At 39.8% G+C, this 26,026-nt stretch overlaps 2 protein-coding genes across 9 annotated transcripts in view; both read right to left on the bottom strand.

The window, feature by feature from the left end:
- Window positions 1-2,490, bottom strand: part of LOC145492277 (uncharacterized) — an 83,954-nt gene extending 81,464 nt beyond the window's left edge. For 4 of the 5 annotated variants that reach the window (XR_014049970.1, XM_081471676.1, XM_081471677.1 and 1 more), the window contains exon 1: window positions 2,293-2,490. Coding sequence is in view for 4 of the 5 variants with exons in the window: in XM_081471676.1 (XP_081327802.1) it covers window positions 2,293-2,449 (157 nt within the window). In the remaining variant the exon portion in view is untranslated. Of the gene's footprint in view, window positions 1-1,459 lie in introns of all 5 variants that reach the window. The other variant, XM_081471679.1, reaches the window with a different exon arrangement.
- A 1,583-nt stretch (window positions 2,491-4,073) lies between these two features.
- Window positions 4,074-25,973, bottom strand: LOC145492337 (neural cell adhesion molecule 1-like). Of its 4 annotated transcripts, none has more exons than XM_081471772.1 (8): window positions 25,714-25,967; window positions 16,673-17,058; window positions 16,416-16,446; window positions 13,109-13,363; window positions 9,545-9,811; window positions 7,719-8,015; window positions 4,522-4,632; window positions 4,074-4,180 (listed from the first exon to the last, which is right to left on the bottom strand). In XM_081471772.1, the coding sequence occupies exons 1-8, from the start codon at window positions 25,862-25,864 to the stop codon at window positions 4,170-4,172; spliced, it is 1,509 nt and encodes a 502-aa protein (XP_081327898.1). In that variant the 5' UTR covers window positions 25,865-25,967; the 3' UTR covers window positions 4,074-4,169. The 4 variants fall into 4 exon arrangements, with proteins under 4 accessions (XP_081327898.1, XP_081327899.1, XP_081327897.1 ...); XM_081471774.1 differs by lacking the exon at window positions 4,074-4,180 and adding an exon at window positions 5,188-5,234 and having other exon boundaries at window positions 4,547-4,632; window positions 25,714-25,971; XM_081471773.1 differs by lacking the exon at window positions 4,074-4,180 and having other exon boundaries at window positions 4,540-5,234; window positions 24,907-25,973.
- Between the last annotated feature and the right edge of the window lie 53 nt (window positions 25,974-26,026).

Genomic DNA, 26,026 nt, shown 5'->3' with positions numbered 1-26,026 from the left:
TTCGAAACTTAAATAACTTAACTGGTAAAAAGATGAAATCTGTATTTGAGCCTAGTGGCGCGACAGGCTGGTTTCCATGGTATGAAGGGACTAAGAGTATTTCTACCCCTTGTGGATGGGATGATATTCTTCCATCGCAGCGTTACCCACAGGTTTTCACCGTCATACTCCTTTGTGGAGGGAGGCATATTTAAGTGCTTTGCTACAGACTCGACAAAATTACACACGTCAGTGTCCCAGCTCGGTGTTCAACGCACTATAGAGAAGCGCGCTATCTATGTCATTCCCCCTTCTCCCCTCCGCATCACTCTAACTGTGATCTCAGCAGTTGACAACACCTAAACAAAGCGAACTGACGGCATACGGCTAAAAATATTACATTTCATCTAATTCCTCCCTAAATTGGACAGGCACAAAAATGCAGCCGTTCCTCTCTTGCTAGGGGACACTCCGTTATCCATATACACAGCGAGCTAAACACTCAGCTGACTGCTACACGCACGAAACGCGGAAGAAAGAGGCATCAAGTAGACAGCTAGCCATAGCCTGAACTGTAAAATACCGCTTACAAACCCTAGAATTAAACAACTTATTAAGATAAGTAATGCTGGCGAACAATCATAAAAGATGTCTGTGACGATACATAAAAAAGTCGACCCGTGAGCTTTAAGGTCCCTGCATGAAGTAAACTTCTGAGGTAAAACTGAAACGCGTATGCAAAAGAACGTAATAAGGGCCAAGATTTAGAAATCCGTGTGGTACACTCTCACCAAATATCCAAGCACTACCCCACCCCCGGGAAAACTGCTCCCGTATGTCACTTATGATCTCCGAAACCTGATGTGAATTGCTTACAGTCATCGTTGCGTATCCATTTTTGTTGCATTCTCCATAACACATGACCTCACGTAACTTCGGCTGATGACAGATAATGATGATTTCGCGGGAGATAAAAAAAGTTTTGTTTTATCTGCGGGTTTTATCCTTTTAATGAGTTACATCAACATTTCACAGAATAACACGGGACCCTTTGGTTAACCGTGTTATGGATTCAAACAAACTTAGCTAAGGCTGAGGTTAAACGTCGCGCTTCACATGAGACGAACTAAGCTGATCGACTAAACTGAGCGAATATAAGTTCATGATAAGTTCAACATTTGGTCGATCTAAATTCGAATTGAGTTCGATTCGAGTCCCACTCGTTTGGATCGCCGATTTGGTTCGACGTTTGACCTGGGCCTAAACTGTCTTTACTGTGAATATGAGCTTCAGACAACCATCTGAAAACATGTATTCCTTTTTTTATAATTCTATGCTTGTATTAAACGTATTTGTGATTATACTTTAACTTCCAGTTTAACGAATGTAATTTGTCCATGTTTGTCACCAACACCACTCGATTTTCATTTCATGCAGCAAATGAAACATTTGGAATAGATACTGAACCACTGAAACGTACCTGCATGCGGAAGTATCGGAAACAGGATAAAATATAAGAGGTAGCTTGACGAAAGAACGTTTACCGCGATCATCAGCCCACAGAAAACTTTTTTAAGTCTCTAAATGGTGATGTCGTAGTCACTCAAGGAAGGAAAAGAAAACACTCGTTTGTCGCCGCTAGATAACAGTCTCAATTGTCAACGTCGCCATGCTTAATCTACCTGATCACATCACGCGAATTGAGTCACACAACACGCATAAGGGGGAGTGCCTGTCGGAGTATTAAAGCCTGTTTTCCCTCTGAACATCGTGTCATTATTTAGGGCCATTTTTGCATTTATGCCAAAAATGATGAATAAACAATCGCAGAAAGCAGTTCTATATTCTTTGCAAACAAAACTTTATGTCAAATCGAAAATCAGCTGAGCGGAACACAGGAAATGGTTGAACACAATTAAAGGTAAACCGCGTTGCTTCTTTGCTCACATGAGCTGTTGGGTGAAAAGTAATAATTTACAGCTGACATCCATTCCTGGTGAAATATAGATCAAGAAATCTGTGGTAGGGTACCTTCAGTAATTGTCATGTAAGTGTAGATGTGGATGTCATTCGCCTCTGAGTGGAAGTTAATGGGACTTAATGACATAGTTCTGTCATATCGCGGTATACTTACGTGTAGGTGGAGGTGTCGGTGTGTGCCATGTTTGTTAACAGCCTTGTAAGGAATGATATGATCATTGCTCGATAGCACGAATCCATCGTTTTTATGACGATCGTGCTAACGTTTAAGTCCTCAGTCATTCGTAAATATGTTAAATCGTCTGCTAACAGTGTCTGTGGCGTAATACTCACCCCCGCAATAGAAATACGTCGTCAAATTAAGTACCAGGCAAACCATGCATTTCCCGAAGCTCGTCATTTCACTGCTACTTAAATTAAACAATGTGTACGTGACTATGATATTCACAAGGCAAACTGCGAGATTTCTTTCGTCTGCTCTCCTCCACATATATTTCAGGTCATTTCACAAGGTTCATGTTCGATAGCGTGACAAACCTTCACGTTGTAAATTTTAGATTCCAGGCTCCTCACCGTTGGTCTCACGCAAAATGGATTCCTTTAGGTGCCAGAGCTTAATGTGCTGTCGTGTTTTCTTTCCGTTTCCTGTTTTTACAAATCATCCGTTTTGTAATTTTTCTTTTAACTCTAAAGATAACCTGACCGGTCTAAACATAAAATCATTTTATCAGCACATTTATTATATGAGATAATACTAATACAAATAACTTGTACACCCCAGTGGAACTTCTCGATAGCTCGTTGAGTTAATTCGATTCAGAGTCGAAGTTTGATATCATCGCTACCGTCCAGTTATTCTCGTCCCTCCTAGCCGGCAGGCCCTTGGCGTGAGGAAAAGGGTGGCTCTGGAGACATGTGATTTGATTGGCTAGATACTGTGACAAAGATTTTCACTAATTCATTGCCGGTTTCATAAACGAAAATATCCAATGGTTGATCCGTAAAACCGGAACAAGTTACGGTCAAATGTATCCGGTGATAACCAGTAAACCAGTAAGTAATACTTAGCCACTAGTAGTATTGCCTTTACGGGATGATTTTTTTTCTTCAACAGCGAAATAGCGAGACCGATTTCCCATAGCCTGCAATGCAGGTGTATTTTGAGCGAGTGAGGTAGCGCTAAATTCTTCATCTTGGATTCGGAAAACAGAGGAAGCAAGGGATGATTGAAAAAGCGTCCTGGGAGGATAGATTTCTGTTAAACTTGTTTCGAAATACTCGGCTAAAACGCGATTTCATTTGGTTAACAGCCTTAACTTTGCAAACTTGATGATTACATATCCCATTACAAAAAACTTCATATTGATAACTGTATGTATAACCAAACTCAGTCAATAAGATGTAAAAAACTACTCTTCCTATCAGTCTATAATCGTGTCTCTTAACGAGAATAAGACTTAAATGACGTTATATTCTGCTTCTCATTGAGAGTTATATTTTTTCAAAAGATTACCTCATAATTATCATAAAAACCGAGTTCTAAGCCGGCTATAAGGTTATATCAGGGATGCCCATCGGAAGGGAGCGGGAGAGAGGGGTTTTTAAAACGAAAACCCTTTTTGCGTCATGGTCATAAAAGTCGAATAGAAGGGGTACCCAACTGTTATTTAGCTAGAACAGGGTTTAAGGAGTTAGAATGTGGATCAGTTTTATTGGAACTGTCCGGGCAGTGAAAGGTATTTATAAAAACCAACATCTTGATAACAAATTAGGCGATAAATTGGTTATTCAGCTTTCAGATCCTCTACATTTGCGTACAAAGTATTGTCGTATTCTTTGAGGTTGACGGACGTCTGTAGAAAATGGGAAATCATATTATTAGTGATACTGAACGTATATTAACGCTCAGTAAAATTACCAATTTTAAAGGCAGTTTTTACGAAGACTTCTTTCTCTAGCGACGAAAAGGTTTTTCTCTAAATGTCAAGAAACCGAAAATGTCCTTCATTTTGACTTCTCAGGAATTTAATTATGCATTTGCATCAAAATGTTCCTCCAAAACTTTGGAAAGACGAAAAAAAGAGAAGAGAAAATGAATGAACAAAAACCAACATATGTTTTGATCTGTTGATTTTATTCTCTTGTTAATTTCATATACTTTTACAAGAATAAACCCCGATCTATTAAGGTAGACACGTGTTTTTCATCATTTATCCCTGACCTGCAACCAAACATAGAAAAAAATGACTTTCAGTACATTAGTTAAGTTACGGGCAGTCAATATACACATGAATTCTTCCTTACAACTATCACTGAATTTATATACTGTTTTGAAAGTACATACAAATGGTATTAACATTATTTTTCAGTTGCCATGTAACCGATTATTGTTTGATGCGTGGTAGCATGTTATATGCGCATGTACGCTCGTGGTTTGGCTTATGGTAAACGATCTGAATTCATTTTTATGGACTTGTTCCATTATTGGTCATGAACACCTCTCTACTGAAATCTTTCTTACGATTAGGTCTTTTTCCTATAACTAATTTCTGCACAGCTTACACATGAAACATGTCTTCTCGCACCAATACGTCATGCTATCAGGGTACGTATCACAATAACCAGCATCCTTATACGGTTGGCATGGAGTAGTCAGCCTGTCTGCACAATTTCCTATAGTGTCAAGAAAGTATTGACATATTAATGACTGTTGCGAAAGTTGTACCCTCTGGACTCTAGGAGATTTCTTATCGAGCCATTCCTCCCTTCCCCCCCTACCATCTGCGTTTTTAATGCAACAAAAACAAGCTGACAGAGGCTGAGAGTCGCTATGGCTTGGTCTGCAGGATTATGAGGTAAATCGTTTGGGGAGCAAAATTTAAATGTGAATGTAGACGAACTATTATGATTTTCCGATGGCGTGAATAAATAGAACTTGTAAAAGCTTACGCCAAAACATCAAAGCGAATGTTGCAAAATTGACATATATGTTAGAATACGCAGATTTTTTCCCCTAATGAAAGAGAGTGCCAGGAAAGTTAAAAGAAAATAACATTAAAGAGTGTTGAACAGCAAATGGTAAAACTAGAAGGAGTCTAGAATAGTATACACTTCTCTAGATACGCGACCCTTGCACCACTCAAACACCACATTTATTTGTAAACACCACCCTATCGTGACACTCTTCCCTGTTGTCTGTATATGTTCATATTCATGTAGAAGACTAACCGGGAGCTGTAGGGGCTGGAGTTTGGTCACCACCACTGCCACCAGAGCTAGCACCCGATAGAAAACGAAACAATTAAAACCCCTGGAACAAACCCCCACCTTAAACTAAACAATAAAGCTGTAAAGTAAAGACTTGAATGATTAGCGCCGTTATGTACACAACGTACGTAGCTGTAAAACAAATTAAAACATTGTTTGTTGCTGTGTCCAGAGTTATAGCTAAGTGCATCGACGACTATAAACATTCAACAACAAAAACAACAACAACAACAACAACAACTGTGATGATCATTCACTGAAATGTATCCACAATACATTCCACTGTATTTACTTGCAAAGCTGCAAATGCAAAGTTGTAAAATTAAGGTACGCTGTTACCCCTATTTATCCAGGGTTTATTTTTTCTTTCTCGCATGTCAATCGAAGCGTGACAGAACGGAAAAATGACGTCACTTCTGCCATTTTTGGTTCTCCAACTTGGTTACAACAGCTTCAAAATTAAATCCAAAACTCAGGAATGTAATGATGTAAAAATAGAAGAACTGTTAAGAATTTGGAAAAAAAGTTGTTGTAAAGTCTAAATTAGAAATGAGACAGAAATTTAAGACTTGTTTAAGATTAAAAGCACACACCAAATTTGGGTGAAATCATAGTTAATAGAGGCGGATGGTTATGAAGCCCGGCAAACGTCAAAGGAGCAAAGAAAGATGTCAAGATTCATGTCGGAAGGTCCACGACCGTGCACAATCTTTTGTTTTACGCTCATACACTTTGTAACAGTTACGTAACCAAAACATTTCTATTGGTTAGTTCCTCGGTCAGTAGTAACAACTATTGTGTTTTGTGCACGGTCAAGGCCATAAAAGAGAACAAAAACATACAACAAAGAACTTTGTCGAGTTTCATAACCATTCCCCCCTATTAACTATGAAAACTTGTTAGCCATAGAAAGCGCATTACAGAAACTCTCGTTAGCGCGTTTTTGCCTTTACTTTCCATGCCATCGCGTACTGCCCTAAAGATTTTCACAGCTCCTCTTGCTTCTCTTACCCCAAAAGAAGGTATCCGCTGACCAGTGTCACGTGACCATATCGCGGGCTCAGGTCAAGAACTCATCTTGGTCGCGTGCTTTTTGAAGTTGACCGCTGATAAAGTAGTGGGTTTATGGTTGGATCGCGGGCTCAAGCCAGGTTATTACTCTGGGGGAGAGGGACGAGGTACATGGACAGGCAAAATTTCGGCGCAAATTAAACCCTGGCGTGTTGTTGACTTTTCTTCCGACAATATCCCCTGCACAATCGTCCCTGATATATTGCATACGTAATTTCTACAATCTTGGGTAGACTCATTTGGTAGGGTTTTTTAAAATGTAACTAGAAAAAAATAGTGAAATCACACACTGAACAGTCACATGCTCACAATTGATCAATTTTTGAGTTTCTGATCCAGGGGAAAAAACCTCTTTTCATTTATGGTTGATTACTGTGATCAGGAGCTCCGCTTTCAGGCTTGGCTAAATCTATATATTAAATTTAAATTTCCCTGGGGATACTCCTTTCTGGTCATTTACTCAAACTGACTATTTGGTGTTACCATACATGGTATTTGTTGACAGTCACAGAAATAAAGCAAACTGTGTCACAAACTGTGGAATTTTCGCTCGAGAAAACTAGCTAAAGTGTATTGTCATAACAAATCTAGATTATCAATCACCATCTTTAAAGTCGGGGGCGGTTTATGTTGTATTACCAAGGAAATCCACTCCCGATTTCTCTGTCTCTGGAAAGACTAAATGAGCTTTTTTTTTTTAATGTTTATAGTAGTAGATGCACTTAGCTACAACTAGCTAGTTTTCAGGCATGCCACTTAAACTGAAACAAAGAAATATCGCAAATAAGCATAATAGGCTTAAAAATCTCAGTTGGCGGAAGGCAGACCAGTTGGCTATTTGCAAGCATGACCGAGGAGTTGAACAAAGGTCTCCCGCGAAACAACTCCAGCTCAGTGGTCAGAGCGGGACTTGAATCCGCGACCTCCGGATTTCAAGTCCGGCGTCCCTAACCACTCGGCCACGCTGCCTCTGCTTCTCCCAATTTTATCAAAAAATTACAGGTTCTACTCTCAATTTGCTTGATTTATAATAGCGACGGATTATCTGTTTGAGACGAACTTGGGAAAAGAACGACAGTTCATCTAATAATTCGACTGTGTATAAATACGCGCAAACAGACGAACCATCCGTCAAAACGAAATAAAACTAAAACTAGGTTGTGCGTCGATGATCCGTTTGCTTCTCCGTGTTTATACACGTACAAATTATCAGACAAACTACCGTTCTTCGCCCAAGTTCCGTCTCTAGTAAAAATCGAGCCATCCTTAAAACTGGTTTAAATTTTTATTCTGTATTACTTCTTTCAGGTGTATATTATGTACGTGTTTGGAGTAAATTACATCATTTGAAAATGATTCATCAACAACTGATAATCCAAATACAAAAATCGTGATGGCGTGACAGCATTACAGTTTGTTACCTTCATACTTAGTCTTCACTTCCTTTTCTGCAGCAGGTCCCTCAAACACAGCATTCCTCGCGAACACCTTCACAGTGTACTTGGTATCTCTCTCCAGACCTCCAACAGACAGAAGTATTATAGCAGGGTCAGTTATATTCTCATTCTTTATCTCAGTGTCACCCTTCAGTATAACCACTCGGTATGCTGTGATAGGACTCCCTCCATCATCAGTTGGTGCAGTCCATTTCACTGTTAGTGAAGGCTGTGAAGCGGCTTGAATGTCTAACTGAGCGATGGCTGGGGAGCCTGGCTTCTCTAAGAGAACGGAAAAAAAAAAAAAAGAAAAAAATACGGATAACACAAAAGTTATTAAAGAAGCACGTGGTTTAATATTTCATAATAAAGAGTTTCATTACTCGAGGTTGTTCTGTGCACGAATCCCTTTCTACAGCATCACGAAAAATCACTACTACTCAATTGAATTTCATTTGCTTCTCCAGCTTCTCAGCTGTCCAGAACCCAAAATCCTTGAATCTGATTGGCTAAACGCGCGCGCTTCAGCAGTCCGGATTTTCCCAATCGGACTTCGATTACGGACTGCTCCGAAATTTTCAACTTTGGCAACTTTTCAAGCTTTTTGTTACACCGTAAGATAACGTAAAATGTAAAAATTCAACACAGAGTAAAACAATTCTGGATTCCAAGTAAACAGTATCGCTTTTGTGCCCGAAATGTCAAACGCACGCGTACGCCAGATTTGAACTAAACGGCTGGAGAAAAAAAAAATAAACACATTATTTGGTCGGACCTCCCGACCGGCAAATAACATACAGTTATTGTTAACCTTGTCATAGCAAACAAAAAGTAAGATCGTCCGGGTGAGTGTAGTTCTGAAAAGAACTGTTGTTGGTGACTGACGTTTCGACAACCTGAGCGGAAGTCATCTTCAGAGTCAAGTGAATAGTGTTTGTCAGTCGATGATGTTATAAGTCTGGTCCGTTGAACGTGATTGGTCAGTATAGCCATGATGGTATTGGCTGAAAGACTCGTGTAAAGTTTGTCATCAGTCATTGGTGGGTTTCGATCCGTCTATTGTTAGTCAAATGAGTCGAGTTTTGGTCCGTGTATTGTTAAGTCGGTCTGTTAGAAGTCCGTTTGTCGGTTTCGTTTCCGTCATGGATAAGTCGTTTGTAAGGCGCCGGTAGTTGTTGACATCTGTTAAGAGGCGTTTGTTCTAGGTTAGTGTACCAGCTTTCCAGCGTCAGTCGTTGAAAATAGTTTGTACTGTAAGTTAAGCACTGAGCAGATTCCCAGTCAATGTTGTGGTTTGTTAGTTGATGTTGTACAGCAATGTGATTGTTGGCATCACCATTTCTCGTGGCTCGTTTGTGTTCAGTCAGTTCAGTCTGCTCAGTGTTCTTTTCAGAACTACACTCACCCGGACGATCACTCTATGCGAACTACTGATACTCCTGGGTTCAAACCATTTACTATTTACTAAAACTGCCCTTACCATTTACTAAAACTGCCCTTCTATACTGCGCATTTCAGTGATACGTGAAATCTGCTCAGCTAGCGGTTACGTGTTTAGCTGTCATCAATTATTTCAGGAAACAGAAGGGTTTGAAAGGTCACGTCTTTGGATTGTGATTGGCAGATTTCAATCCATTTTGTTTCTTCTTTTCTAGGTTTCTTGGATCTTGTCGTAATTATGACTGCTGGCAGTCAAAAGCGCAATCGTTAGGTAAGTTTGGAACTTCACGTGTTATTGAAAGACGCAGTAAAAAGAAACTTAAAGTCAGCATAAAATACGTTATTTTGAAATTACGACAAAAAGGACCTACTTATTTGTTCTATTTTCACTATCTTGAAATTAGCAGGAGCGAGTCCATTGTCAGCATCGCACTTGTAACCGCTAAAATCTTGATCTACGCTCATTTTCACATCTACTGGGTTCTGTGTAGTCGTAACGCTGCTTATTTGACTGCCATCAGGTTTATACCAGGTGAGTGTTGGTGTAGGAACACCATCTGACACACACTCCAACGACACTGTCTGACCAATCCAAGACTTATCAGCTGATGAAGTGACTTCTTTTATTGTAGGCGGATCTAAAAATTTAAAGTAACATCCAATATCAGGAAGACTGGATAGCGACGGCTGGTAACAGCAAACATGTTGCACAATATGTATAGTGGACTGTATTTCTTAGAAAAGAAAAAAATCTGACTCTTTAATGTCAGTCCACCCTCGGCCTCCAGATACCGACTCTAACCACTGAGCTATCGGAGACTGTCTGTGAGCAAGTTCATACAACCACTAGGTTAACATGCAATAAGGCTCAGTTCCTGAGATTTATAAAGTATAACTGTACCATAATCTGTAACGTGGAATGGCGACATCGATAAAGCGGATAAATGGAGATGCTTGCTCAAGTCTTTGCAGCCCAACAAGACGTGTTTAAAGAGCCAGAAGAAATGCTTCAACAATTTCATGTGTACCCCGGAGAAAGAGAGTGATTCACTGTGTGATGCATATGTTTGAACTTCGCAAGTTAGGAGAATAAAATGTATGTCATAGAGCAGGTAGAGTTCTCAAGTGTAATAAAGCTTTTACAATGACTGTCCTTCACCCCGGTCTTCTTCCTCACTAAAAAGAAAGCCGCCTCTGTCAAACAGAATTTCAGTATAGTACTGTTATAAACTTGGGCGAATCTAAATAATTAACAAAAGGTTTCAGCAGAACTGATTATTTGAGGATTACATTGTATTATTCCTTTAACTTCAAACATTGGAGTGTTGGTAACAAACACAGCAATATCTTTGTGAATAAAATATACAATATCTCATATGTCGATATTTGACTTAGTCAAGCCCTTTTGTAAAGGAAGTTAGAAGATTGCTCACGAATTGATGGCCGGGATTGCTATTAATTTTAATTAATATTGTAAAATTCTTCAACATATTTCAAACGTTTGACGTTAGTTATTATATTGCATTACTACTGTAATTTGAAATTGTAAAGCATTAGTATCTAAAGCAATATTTTGAACTATTACTGTAATCACATCACTCCATACACGAAAGTGAATGTTAACAAACATAGATTACGTTACCGTGGAAAACTATAATTTTAAATTAATTATTAATAATTACTTAGCTTCACTGAAATATTAACCGATGAAACCCATTTAAAGCCTTTGATTGTATTTATGTCATCATCTCATAACTAAGTAAATTGTTGTAACAATCGGTGTGTTAACATCAATATACTAGGTGGTACATTATAGGACTGTGCAATTTAATTAAGAGTTACACAAAAACTAGTTCCTTAGCTGCTACAGTTGATAGCTAAGGTGCTGCAACAGCTAATACAACTGTATGACATGATGGGATGTAGACTTACATTACACAGTAACGTAAGCCTGCGCTGTCTTATCTTGTCCTACTCCATTGCTTTCATTACACACATACAATCCAGTATTACTTCTGTCACTGATTTGAATGCTTAGTTGCTTTGGCTGAGACAAAATTTGTCCATCTTTTTTCCATTTGAAAGAAGGTTCGGGAAAACCTGCGGCATCACAGCTCACAACAATAGGATTTGTTTCATTTACTGTTTGGTTTTGCGGTAATGCGGTAAACTGGACTGGAACTAAACGGAAAAGAACAATGAAACTAAATTAGCCGTCTGTCCACGGCTTTGCGTCTACGCAGACTTGCCATTTTTTTAGAATTTGTCAAGTCGAGTCTTAAAACGCATTACAATTAATATTTAAGGAAGAATTTTCTCCCTCCTAACGTCATCGAGAATGTTGTTAGAAAATTTCTTAACAATTATTTTACCTCCGATTCCTCTAAGGGTGCTACTCGTGAGGACAATTGTTTGTATTTTAAATTACCGTACATCGGTCCTTTTTCAATCACAACGCAACGCGGAATTAAGAAATTAGTTAGCACTTTTTGCACTGACCTAGACATTAAGTTGGTGTTCACCCCGTTTAAAATCAGGAGTTGGTTTGGGGTCAAGGATCCTATCCCTGCAGATTTACGATCGCGAGTCATTTAAAAGTTTTCATGTGCAGGCTTTAATGCCTGTTCTGTTGGTGAAACTAACAGACACTTTGCCACTCGCACCCGCGGACATCTCTCCCCTGACAAACATTCCCACATTCTTAAACATCTGAGAAGTTCTGAAAATTGTCACTCCCTTTGTTCAGAAGGTTGATTTCAAATTGTCAACTCTGCTTCCACAAGCTTCCAATTGAAAATCAAAGAAGCCACGCACATCCTTTGGGAGCAACCGTGTTTAAATTCCCAGGTCAAACACGAGTCGCGAAGCGGCGAGAAAGAAAAACCTCTGGTTACTTTGGACTTGAATCTCACTTTCATGCAGACGCGAGGGTCAGGATTTGACCCTTGGGCTCGGATTGGTTGATATTTTTACAAACACGCAAATCAATATGATTGGTTCGTTTGATTGGTAATACCGAGGGCACGGTGGGGATATCTGTCACTGCACTTCTTGAGGTAAATTTTGCCTTTATACCAGGGAAGGAATTTGTTTGCAAAATACTTATAATAATATACACGTTCAAGATTCGCTTGTGTTCGACATGGATTATGTTTCTGACAGTGTCTTCGAAGAAATTTTGACTTCGGTACTCGAGGAACGTTTTCAAGAGACTGAAAGTCTCACCGAACATCAAAAGAAAGCCTTGCTCGCAGTCATAAATCGCAAGGATGTGTTGTTTGCCATACTGCCAACCGGACGTGGAAAATCAATTACATTTCAGTTGCTCCCTAATGTCTGCAAATACATGTACCTGTCAGGTTACTCATACCCTCATCATGCCCGTAATTTTGGTTGTGTGTCCTCTAAGTCTCTCGTGGACTCTCATATCCACGAACTGCGAAACCGTGGCATTTGTGGCCAGTTTGAGCAGCGAAGACAAGAAGCTTATGCCTTTCTATCCGGAAGTCCCGAGTCCTTCTTACAAAACGAGTAAGTGGAGAAACATGCTCAGCAGTCATGTTTAACAAGACTGAACCTTCGCGATCGTTGCGGATGAAGACATTAATTCTTGCAAACACGCGCTTTGACCCCGGCCAAGTAGGTCAAGTGATACCACTCTCCACCACCGAAGTAGAAACCATTAGCGGCTGATAAGCACGTGATTGCTAAGTTGCCATTGGTCCCTTTTGTAATCAATTTGACGCGTTTGACAGCTGGCGTCTGCATAAAAGTGAGATTCAAGTTCAAGGTAACCAGAGGTTTTTCTTTCTCGCCGCTTCGCGACTCTTGTTCGCCGCTTCGCGAAAAGAAGAAAAATCAAGAAAAACCTCTGGGACCAGGGTACATTGATGTCATCAGTTCATAAATATCAGCAATTCCAAAACATTACTTACAATGAACCACAAGTGTCGTGTGATTTTCAGCACTTCCTACTGAGTTGTTGGCTCTACAGGTGTACTGTCCACCATCTACTCTGTTTATATTACTGAAAGTCAATAACGCCGTATTCTTCCCTGAATTTTTCACTTTTCCATTTCTGATCCATTGTACATCAGGGTCGGGTGTTCCTGATGCTGTACATGTGATACTGACCGCTGACCCCTCAATGTAACTTGATTGTACTGTAAGCCCGTCTATCTTTGGTACCGCTACAAAATGTTAAGAGAATGGTTCTTCATGGGCACATGAAAGTTTCATAGAATCTTCAAATGGGGAACAAATATTTCGAACAGATCACAACTAAAATATTACGAGAGCATTAAAAATAAATGACATGCAATGCATACAGAAGCGACAACGTTTAACTAAATATGATCACCTGCGCATAAGGGGTGACAAGAGCGGTTTTGGTACGTCTTAGGGAGTTCAGCCTCAAAAGGTCCACAGCGGGAGCTTTTGAGGAAAAATATGACAGGAGATAATGTTTTGTTTTAGAATAGACCATTTTACAGTTGTCTGCTCAGTGACCTGGCCTTCGGATGGCAGCGAGGTTGGAGTTGACCTTGTTTTGATACAGACCTCTCTGCTTTTGTTGTGTAAAACAAGTTGTTCTGATGCTAACTAGGTGCATCTACATGACAAAAGCAGTGAGGTCTGTATCAAAACAAGGTCAACTCCAGCCTCGCTGCCATCCAAAGGCCAGGTCACTGAACAGACAACTGTAAAATGGTCTATTGGTACCTCTTGGGGGTGACAAAAAAATTCAAGCCACGCCCACAAAACAGGATCTTGGTACCTCTTAGGGGTTTTTTTCAAAATTTCTGACGAGTACCCCCGTCCTTTCCATGTGGGAGTTCCCCCTCGGGGGCTCAACAGCTTGAAAGTACGCAAACTCAAGTACTTGAAGACAAATGTTTCACAACAGTTCCTTCCCAGCTATGACATCACCTGGAAATTCATAACGGAAAGAGCTTCGGGTGGGGAGAATTCTAGGAAAGGGAAAAAGGGCTGGTGAAAAGATACTTTAAGAAGACAGTAGGGAAAACCTGTCTGAACGTGATTGAACTAAACACGATACTCACAGAAATTGAGACAACGTTAAACAGCCGTCAATTAAGATATCCTTACATAGATCTCAACAAAGCCACTGCTCCGACCCGATCATTCAAAAATTGTAGAAAATGAAGTAGATCCAGACTATGTCCTATCTCAAATTTCAGTTAAGGAGCTAACGAAAAGAGCAAAGTATTACAAGAAAGGAATTCAAGCCATCAGGACACGATGAATACCTAACGAGTCTGCGCGAACATCACTATTACCGAGAGAAAAAGTCAAAGAAGAAAACAGAAGACATTCCTACAGCAAAGGCTGTTCTCATACATGATAATACACCACGCAACCAGTTGGAAGTAGGTGTCGTTAGTAATTTACACACAGGGAAACACGGATTAGTGAGATATGTATCTTCAAGAGTACGTTGTGGAAAAGAGCTTTCAAGACCTTTAGAGACACTATAAAGTATATCCATTGGAGTTGTCAAACGAATGCAGCATGCGCAGTAATAGGAACACAGACAGAGAAAAAAGTCAAACAAGAAAACAGGAGATGGTCGTTTATCTCTTTTTACATAGAACCATGTTGTGTCATATATCATCTTGTCGGCCTGGGAGAGTGTCATACATCATGTAATTAAGTACGTCGCAACACGAGACACTTCTGATGTTCTACAACTAAAAGGGAATCAGGCGTTCACTTCGATCAGGTGCTCACTTCGTTACTACATTTGTAACACGTACCGTGTAAATAAGGTATTACCAAGAGAGGCTAAAAATGTCATACTTCAATGGAATGTTGGTGATATCAGTTCAACCTCCGGTAGTAGGAGGTGTCAAGACCACGACTCACCCTTTATGCGAACATGTTGTTTGAACAGCAGCGCTTACCGTCATCAACTCGTGCATCTGTTCTCTGATAAATCACGCTGCTGCAGCCAATCAGAGCGCGCCTTATATGGAAACTTTATTATAATATAATACATATCTCTAGTTTTCTACCTTTGTAAACATTTATATGATGATGATCGCGTAGAGCGTTCAACTTTTGAAACTGTCGTTTTAATCATAACGGTCGTATAGAACATTTTGTTAGTTAACGTTCCAAGCCCCGGTTTAAATCAGTCCTTATTCGACAGGCTAGCAATGTAAATGAATATATGAAAGATCATATATTTGAACTACGGAGAAAGATATGAAGATATGATTGATCATCGTAGTTATGCATATCTTTATACTTTCTCCGCAGTTCAAATATATGATCTTTCATATATCCACTTGTATTCTTCATCATCTACGGGTATAATATATAGATTTAGGCCAGCCTAAGAGCGTAGCTCCTGGGCCGGGTTGTTCAAGCCCGATTAAGCTAACGCAGAAAAAGGTAGAATTTTGATTTGAGTTTTGTAACTTTGCGGTGAGGTTTTCTGTACATTGTTTGGCCTTCTGTTTTGAGTTTTAATGATCACCATCTACACAAAACAAAACAGCAAAAAACATTTGTATAGAAGAAAAAGTTATAATTCGGTTAACTTTTAATCCTGGGTTAGCGTTAACCGGCTTCCGAGCAATCCTGCCCTGTTTCCAACAAGTTAGCCTAATATGAACCCGCGATCCAATCGATAACCAGCACTTGGTCAGCGGTCAACTTAAAAAAACACGTGACCTCAAGGAGCTGTAAACTTGAGCCCACGATATGGTCACGTGATACTGGTCAGCGGATACCTTGTTTTGACAGGTGTCAATTGATCATAACATGGATGTCCAATATCAAGGAAGTACACTGTAAACTAAGGCTGCACGTGTCTGTCAACCTATTATTGGGAGTATGGCCGCCATGTTAGGCAACTCCACCGTCGTAGTGCGCACGCCCCCACGAGCAATACCGCTAGCCATGATAACCATGAGAAAATCACCTCATGGGTTTCCTTTTCTTTCCTATATGAGTATGGGACTCCACTTGGCGGCCCTTCGGGCCGCCGGAGCTCTGCTATTATGAACTCACATACTAACCAGCTCCCAGATGGCTTGAAAGCTCAGTTGGTAGAGCACTGCACCGGTATCGCAGGGGTCACGGGTTCGAATCCCGTTCAGGTCTGATTTTTTTAGACTTTAATTTCACAACTGCTTAAGTTCTGTGCACAACTGCGATGATCAATCATGTTTACATCCCATAAACAAGATATATTGCTGTAGCAGAATGTCTCACCTGGTGGTTTGGTTGGCAACGGAGGTGGATCCTGGAAAGAAAAACAGCAAGTATGTGTTTATTTTGCCCCCAGTCCAATCTACATGTCCTAAGGTGTTAGTAGCGCAGTGTTTTGTTATTACTGGGAAATTTCAGTAGGAGGAAACTCAACAATTGCGCTGCGTTCTCGGTGCAGATTCCAAGTAACTTCAATTTAACCTGTCAGAGCTCGTCCTTGTAATCAACTATAAGTATTAAAGCGAATAATGCGTTTTTACCTGTACTGAGAGTGTAAACCAACTTTCTGCAGTTTTTATAGGGAACAAATCCACTCGGAACCTGATCCCATAATCCCCAGAATCACTAAGTTCTGCATCGAAGAGTTTAAACGCCACAAAATAACCACGTGTCAAGTCTCCCACCCACTGTAATCGTTTCAAGTTCCACGTCTCCACGCTTCCATTTGCTGACGGTTTTTGGATGAACGTCATAAGGTAACCGCCTTTAACATTGTCTTGGTCTTTATCCCAACGACCAAACTGAAATTTCAACTCCTCTGATTTCTCTTGGTCGGTGAGATTCAACTGCCATGTGAATGTTTGGTTAGATCCAGTAGATACCACTGTGGTTTTGTTCGGCTCAGTAACAAAACTCAACCCATAGACTTTATCAAATACTGAAAACAAATAAGAAAATAGTGTGAGTTATATTAGGATACTGCAAATGCGAAAATCCTGTTCTCACGAGAACAGATTTTGCAGAGACAATACTGACGAAAAGAACAGAAGATGAAATGTGACAAAACCAGCGACTCTGGAATAAAAGGGAGGTAACGCAAGGCAAGGAAAACTTGTTTAACAGGAAGACAAAGGAAAGCGAAAAGGAAAGAGTAACAAACGAGCAGGGACAGTGACATGTAGTTTGTAACAAAGTAAAGGATGCTGCGAGTCAATTGATGTAAAGGGAGTCAGTACTAGCACCACTGACAAATAGGAACCCATGAACTGCTTTCTTAAAATTGTTTATGGTCAACATTGTCAGCGCTATTGCTCGTGGGCGCGAACAAACGACGACGACGAGGACGAAGCGCAATGCAAAATGGCGGCCATAATCCAGCTAATTGGTCGGCCAAAGCATGCAGCTTTGGTTTACAGCATACATGTTTGATATTGGACATGCATGTTATGGCAATTGACACCTATAAAAACAAGGTATCCGCTGACCAATATCACGTGACCATGGCTAGGATAAATCTATATATTCTATATATTTGTTACATTGTAGGATGAAGACCACCAAAGGTTTAAATTTATGCATTGCTGATGTTTTTTGTCTTTTGCAGCCCTGGTCCCAGTGATTTTCTATTTCTCAATCAAATGTGAGCCGCAAGGCGGCGAAAACACGCGACGAGCAAGGAAACGTTGTTATTGTTGCTGATGGCTGCAGAAAGAAAGAGAACCTCTGGGACCAGCAAAGTGTTTCGCAGAATCTAGATTTTTTCGATGAGGGAAATTCATTGTCTGTCGAGTATACTGTAGTAACAATTACACCATGGCTTAGGTTTTGACCAACTTGTCAACCCGCTCCGCGTAATCCAAGTGTCCTACTCTGGTTAATTGCTGGAATTGATACTTGTTGCAAAAGTTACAGCCCGGGAAGATTTCGTGCCACATCCGGTATTCACCCCATTATTCCGACCATCAGTTCCATCAGAGTTTGCCTAAGCCTGACTTTTCTTGAAGATTATAATGTACATGCTCTTTTCTTTTACCGGTCGAGCGTGTGTTTTCAGACTCAAGAAAACAAGAAATAAACGTCACCACGTTGATAATACTCCGATATCGATGTTTTCAACATTCTGGGATTGATCTCATGAATTCTTTTAAGGTGGGTCCATAGGGTAATCATTTATGGCGTTGCGCGCGCAAGTGTTATGTTTTGAATGCTGTTTTTGCATTCGCTTTCACACCTAGTCCTCTAAAACTTATTACATGTAATAAGCAATGATTACATGTAAGCTAATAGATACATCGCTTCCCGCGGGATACGAATTTTAAACACGGTCTAGTCTAGATTACAAAATTTTCTGAAAGGTAAGATGTTTCTTAAACATTATTTTGTAATTAATGATTTCTCAGACTTGTTTTCTTCAAGAAAAGATTCATACCCCACATGGAGGTTTTTTCTCTATTAGAGCTCTCTCTTCCTGATACTTTAATTTGGAATTTCTTGACTGACCATGAATGGGTGTTGGGTGTGAATATCTTCTGGAACTGCACATTCAGTAAGCAAGAACATCAGTAGTTATCCTGACAAACTCTGATTTTCTTTGGGAAGCTGAACTCAGTTATGTGTACAACCAAACAGCCTGGATGGCCCTTTGATTGGGACTGTGCACATTGTTGTAACTTACAGTGTTCCAGTTTCTTGTTTGAAGCAAATTGCATTTGCTCTCGAAAGCAAGTCGCCAAGTTCATAACAGTTATATAAGTTTGCTTTGCATCTCGGGGCAGAGCCTGCCACTGTGAAAGTTGGAGTACCAACCCCTAGCATTTGATTCACTACTGACACTCAGTAAACAACTAACAATGGAATACACTGTATATTAAAGAAAGGAATTACATGCCTGTTCCTGTCAGTCAATATATGAACAGTTTACACACGGGCAGCCCGTATTAAAACATCAAAGATTTTCAAAGCAACCATGGCCTGGTGAGATATTTCTGAGGAAATATGAATTTAAGGTCCTTATGATTGCTTATTGGCATTAACTTTTATTGTAAACAATATCTTACTGAGTGTATTTTTCTTGTGTACTAATTGTTGTAGAACACAGAGATTACTGTTATGACAGAGATATTAATTTGTGAAAAGTCCTATAAACAAATGCACCCGGGAACAAATAAATTTATCGAGGATGCAGCTTCTAAGAGATCCCCAATATTAATGGAACATACACTGCACATACATGTTAAAGAGTCCAATAATTCATTACTTAAGATTGTAAAGCTTTGTTTGGTTGCTCTGTATTTACAGACAACTTGATGGGATTATACATTCTGCACCAAGTTCATTGAATAAACCGACTTGGAGGTTCAGTTCTGCAACCCATCCTGTGTCTAGTAATATCATAGCTGCAATAGTTTGACAGATACACTGTATTACATTATTAAGAAACACATATATTAACTAATTATTTTAAGTGCCTGTTAAATTAATCAGTTTTTCTTAGAGATAATTTACTCATGGTTTATTTAAATAATTGGCTTTTTGGCTTTAAAATGATATTTATTGAGCTTTTAAATCAATTTTGTGATAATCTGCATTGGACATGGCATAAATTGATATTTTGCCAACACGAAATGGAGAACTGGGTCTTAAGCAAAGTTGCAGGATTAGCATTTTTGCAGAAAGAAAGGGTTGAGAAATTTGTGACATTCTACAGACAGCCATGCCATTCGCAATGTCCAATAAAGTTAATTTGTTCCATACTGTTGTACAAATAGTGTTCTCTAATTCATAAATTATTTCAATCTGTTGTTTAAATGATTGACTTATAACCCCGTGTCCGGCTCTTCAACTTGATAAAAGGCATCTTAGAAGCGTCATCGTATATTCAGACGTGATCGTGAACCAAGCAGAATCCTAGCACGAACTCAAGAACGACTGAGCAACAAGAGCAGAAAGGTTAGATAATTTGTTTACGAATGTATTTGTTCGAGTACACCTGAGTAAAACGCTCGGAGAAACTTCGTAAAGTACAATGAAGTTAAAATCTCGAACTAAACGATATTCTCTCGTTATCTTCTTGTAACTGAGTTATGTGTCTTTGCAAGAATGAAACCCATATAGCGAATTATTGTACATTTAAGCTGAAAGAAAATAATGTATGTTGACCCCAGCAAAACAGTTCTCGGCTTGCACTGTCACGCAATCCTGATGCAATAAAAAAATTATTCGAAAACCATTTAGTGGATAAAGTCAAGAAATTGTGATGTTACAGGAGATGACACTTGTCTAATTTTTAAGTCTGTGCGTTTTCCCAAATCTCAGATATTCGTCGAAATATTTTGCACAAATTTACAGAGCCCAGTATGTAGCCGCCATGTTGGTGTTAACCTCCGCGGTAAACCAACATTGCGGCCGGAAAATGGTGTAAACATCTGGAACTTTGGCTATCTAGGCGACTGATTATCTGTATTGAGCAAACAAGCATTTACATAAGTACTTTTCCTGATACTTTAACTTCTGAATGGGCTAAAAATCACGAGATAAGTATATATTTTCGACAAACGCGTTCGTAGCTCAATGTCACGCACCGCCATAACTCTGAAATTCAAAATGTCTCGCTTGCTTGGGAAACGCAAAACATCAACAGCAACGACGACAAAGGCTAAGGAAAATAGACCGAAACGTTTATAGGCTGATATAAAGACCTTGACTCATTTCACTCCCTAAAGACCTGCAAACTAGTAATAAGTTATTAATCGATTCCAAGAAATGCAATCAAAGGCAGAATAGCTTGAGCACATCGATTCGATTGAATTTCGTACGACTTCAAGTGCAGAACATTTAGCTCAATTGCAATATAGCTAGTGCTTCTCAGTATAACGACTGCCTGGGTACACGCAGCAAGCGTCTAGTTTGTTTTTTCCTCGTTCAGTCACAAATCGCCGTCTGATCTCTAAAGCGCATGCGTCACCTGTGCATGCGTACGGCACACGATCTCGTTCGCAGAGTCTTCGTTCCCCTTGACCAGCGGTCGGAAAACGAGAGCTCTGGGAGCAACCATTTCGAAATAACGAATTCTGGTGATTCCGCCTATCCGGTTTCACTGCGCAGTCTGCATCTATGGTGCGTGCCTGAAAGGTTGCTCCCAGAGCTCTTGTTTTCCGACCGCTGGTCAAGGGGAACGAAGACTCTGACAACGAGATTGTACAGCACTTGGAATTTACAGAAGTTGTCGTCGTGAAAAGTTAGCACGGATTCCATGATTTTTAGGGCGATGAAATGACATACAAACGAACATACCGTTCGCGGTAGACCAACACTAGGGACTTTAAGCAAAGACAACGCGGACGGCGACGGGAACGCCATGAGATCAGGGAAAAGCCAAAAGGTCCACTGCGCATGACTGGCGGGATACAAGTTGACGTTCTGCGTTCGGGCCCGACGTGAGTGAAGCACATTTCGCGTTGTCTGAAAACGTGAGTTTTCGCTTTCGTTTCCTCTGCTGTGTCAACGCTAAATAACCCGTGTTACTAATTTCGAGGAACTTTAATGCTTGTCTTCTCTTGTTATGTGACATATTTCATTTTAAAGAAACGTTGAGAAATCTGAATTCAACTCAAGCCGGTCGGCGAACATGTGAGTACCGTGAAATATCTTTTTGAAAGCTTATGTAAATAAAGACAACTTACACGAATTTCAATCGAAATTTTTTCCTTTCAAGAAGTACTCAAATGTCAAATGGCTCATTATGGTGAAATTCTAACACATTTAAAAGGGTAAACACCATTAAAACTTGCGTAGCTGTTTCCATTTTCAGTCGTAAGATCAGTGGTTTACCTAGATCTTTATCAGTCGGTACACTGATCTGTCGCGCCAGTCTGATTAAACATCTGCTGATAATAAGTTCATTTACTTCATTGTACAGCTCAGCGAGAGGGGGCAAGTTGCGTTTGTGGAAGCGAAATTCGGACCGGCAATCGTCTTCAAACCATCGAAGTTAAAATCAGGAAAGGAATCATAAGGTTGGTCGAGATCATTCGACCGGTTTAAGAGCCTATGCCTAATTCACCATTACTTTTAAGCTATTTATGCCTTGGCGCTCGTTTTTTGGAAGAGTCAAGGTTAACCACAGAAAAGTTTATTCTCGTATTTTGGCTAAGGTGTGTACTGTTGCCATGGCAACGGGGCTGGTTAAAAACAAGGCTTAAAAAATGGTTTTTGTTTATTTAAAAAAATCCAGTCGTTAGATTTTTTTCCTCTTTTGCCCACTACGAATTGACATTAAATCCCTTCTGTCAACACTGTTCTAATACAATTTTGACATAGGCGATTTTCGTAATTCGCCGTAAATCGTTTTCACCGCATGTTCTGTATTATTAAAAATTCCCTATGTCAAAATTCAGATTTTTTGCGATAGATCATTCACGCGGTTTCTGAACTATTTTTTTGCCATATTTCTTGAAATTTTAACGACTGGATCGTCAGAAATCCGCAAGTTTCTGCAAAAGCAATCGGTCTCAATTTTTCGAGCAACTGCGCATGCGCTGCATTTAACTGGGTTCTTTCGGTAACAAAGAGAAACCTGAGAATTGCTGGTTTCTTTGCGTCGTTACCTTTTCTAACATATCTTTGCGATAAAAGACTAAAGCCATCAATACACTGCGTTCAATAATAGAGAAAAAATAACACAGATAGTGCGGGTGTTGAGTAAATAAAATGATCGCTCTTTGCAATCCTTGTGCGCGCGCTCAATTGCATCAGCAAAAGCGCGCGCGAAAACTGTGTTCGGCCACCTTAAATCGTACAAGAGTAGAAGTTCGTCATCGTTTAACACACCTTCATCGTGATTATCAAGAGTTGATTGCGAACTTCTTTCAATGAAGTCATCCTAGTTCATCCTGATAAACAGAGGACGAATAATGTCAATAAGCTTGACAGTGCGGAAACCGCGGTTTCGGACGGTGCTGCTTAATGTTTGTGAATTCCTGCCACAACGGCCTTCTCTCCCCAGCCTTCTCACAGGTTTCGGCGTCCCCGTTGCCGTCCGCGTTCCCGCTGCTTAAAGTCCCTACTAAAGGACATTAAACGTTTTCGGAACGGGTCGGTCTGCAATGCAAGCCTTACGAGAGATCAATTTACGAGCGAACATTTTGAGTGAATTTATCAAGAATCATGTTATACGAAGGGAGCCATCAACCGGGGTTATCAACTCTTCAACTTAATAAAAACAATCTTCAGAAGCGTCATCGTATGATTGTGAACCAAGTAGAATCCCAACACGAACTCAAGAACGTCTGAGCAACAAGAGCAGAAAGGTTAGAGAATTTGTTTACGAATGTATCTGTTCGAGTACACCTAAGTAAAACGCTCTGAGAAACTTTGTTAAGCATAATAAAGATAAAATTTCGAACTAAACGATATTTTCTCGTTATTTTCTTGTAACAGAGTTGTGTCTTTACAAGAGTGAAACCCATGTAGCGAATTACTGTACATTCGAGCTGAAAGGAACTACTGTACATGTATGTTGACCCTAGCAAAACAATTCTTGGCTTGCACTGTCACGCAATCCTGACGCAATAAAAAATTTATTCGAAAACCATTTAGTGGTTTAAATCAAGAAATTGTAATGTTATAGGAGATTAATAAAGATGACACTTCGCTAATTTTTAAGTCTGTGCGTTTTCTCAAGCTCAGATATTCGTCGAAATATTTTGCACAAAGTTACAGAGACCAGTAGTACGCCAACATTGCGGCCGGAAAATAGTGTAAACATCTGGAGCTTACTTTGGCTATCTGGGCGACTGACTATCTGTACTTAACAACCAAGCATTTACATAGGCACTTTTCCTAGTACTTTAACTTCTGATTGGGCTAAAAATCACGATATAAGTATATGTTTTTCGACAAACGCGTTCGTAGGTCTATGTCACGCACCGCCATAACTCGGAAATTCAAAATGTCTCGCTTGCTTGAGAAACGCAAATAACTACGGCAAAGGCTGAGGAAAATAGACTGAAACATTGACAGGCTGATATAAAGACCTTGACTCTTTTCTCGCCCTAAAGACCTGCAAACAAGTAATAAGCTATTAATCGATTCCAAGAAATGCAATCAAAAGCAGAAGAGCTTAAGCACATCGATTCGATTGAATTTCGTACGACCTCAAATGCAGAACATTTAGCTCAATTGCAATATAGCTAGTGCTTCTCAATATAACGACTGCCTGGGTACACGCTGCAAAGCGTCTAGTTAATTCAAACAAACTTAGCTAAGGCTCAGGTCAAACGTCGATCTTCACATGAGGCGAACAAAGCTGATCGACTAAACTGAGCGAATTAAGTTCGTGATAAGTTCGACGTTTGGTTAATCTAAATTCGAATTAGGTTGGAAGCTGTCTTTACTGTGAATATCGGCTTCAGAAAACCATCTGAAAACATGTATTCCCTTATATAATTCTATGCTTACATTAAACTTATTTGTGATCGGACTTTAACTTCTAGTTCAACGAATGTAATTTGTCCATGTTTGTCACCAACACCATTCTATTTTCATTTCATGCAGCAAGTGAAGCAGATGTCGACAACCATCTGTCAGACAACCATCTGAAAATATGTATTCCTTTTTTCATAATTCTATGCTTGTATTAAACGTATTTGTGATTATACTTTAACTTCCAGTTTAACGAATGTAATTTGTCCATGTTTGTCACTAACACCACTCGATTTTCATTTCATGCAGCAAATGAAACATTTGGAATAGATACTGAACCACTGAAACGTACCTGCATGCGGAAGTATCGGAAACAGGATAAAATATAAGGCGTAGCTTGACGAAAGAACGTTTACCGCGATCATCAACCCACAGAAAACTTTCAAGTCTCTAAACGGTGGTGTCGCAGTCACTCAAGGAACGAAAAAAACACTCGTTTGTCGCCGCTAGATAACAGTCTCCATTCTCAACGTCGCCATGTTTAATCAGCCTGATCACATCAAGTGAATTGAGTCACGCAACACGCATGAGAGAGATAGAGAGAGTGTCTGTAGGGGTATTAAAGCCTGTTTTCCCTCTGAACATCGTGTCATTATTTGGGGCCATTTTTACATTCATGCCAAAAATGATGAACAATCGTAGACAGCAGTTCTTTATTCTTTGCAAACAAAATTTTATGTCAAATCGAAATCAGCTGAGCGGAACACGGGAAATGGTTTGACACAATTAGAGGTAGACCGCGTTGTTTCTTTGCTCACATGAGTTGTTGGATGAAAGGTGATAATTTACTGCTGACATCCATTCCTGGTGAAATATAGATCAAGAAATTTGTGGTGGGTACCTTTAGCAACTGTCATTCGCCTCCAAGGGGAAGTTAATTAATGAGACATAATGACATAGTTCTGTCATTTCGTGGAATACTTACTCGTAGGCGGAGGTGTGTGCCATATTTGTTAGCAGCCTTGAAAAGTTTGATATGACCATTGCTCGATGGCACGAATCCATCGCTTTTCTAACGATTGTGCTAACGTTTTAAGTCCTCAGTCATTCGTAAATATGTAAAATCGTCTGCTAACAGTGTCTGTGGTGTAGTACTCACCTCCGCAATAGAAATACGTCGTCAAATTAAGTACCAGGCAAACCAAGCATTTTCCAAAGCTCGTCATTTCACTGCTTCTTAAATTAAGCAATGTGACTACGATATTCACAAGGCGAATTGCGAGATTTCTTTCGTCTGCTCTCCTCCACATATAGTCCAGGTTATTTCACAAGGTTCATGTCCGATAGCGTGACAAACCTTCACGTTGTAAACTTTAGATTCCAGGCTCCTCACCGTTGGTCTAACGCAAAATGGATTCCTTTAAGTGCAAGAGCTTAATGTGCTTTCGAGTTTTCTTTCCGTTTCATGTTTT

This window comes from Orbicella franksi, chromosome 7, assembly GCF_964199315.1.
Source record: "Orbicella franksi chromosome 7, jaOrbFran1.1, whole genome shotgun sequence".
NCBI lineage: Eukaryota > Metazoa > Cnidaria > Anthozoa > Scleractinia > Merulinidae > Orbicella > Orbicella franksi.
This window is presented reverse-complemented; position numbering and strand designations above follow the sequence as displayed.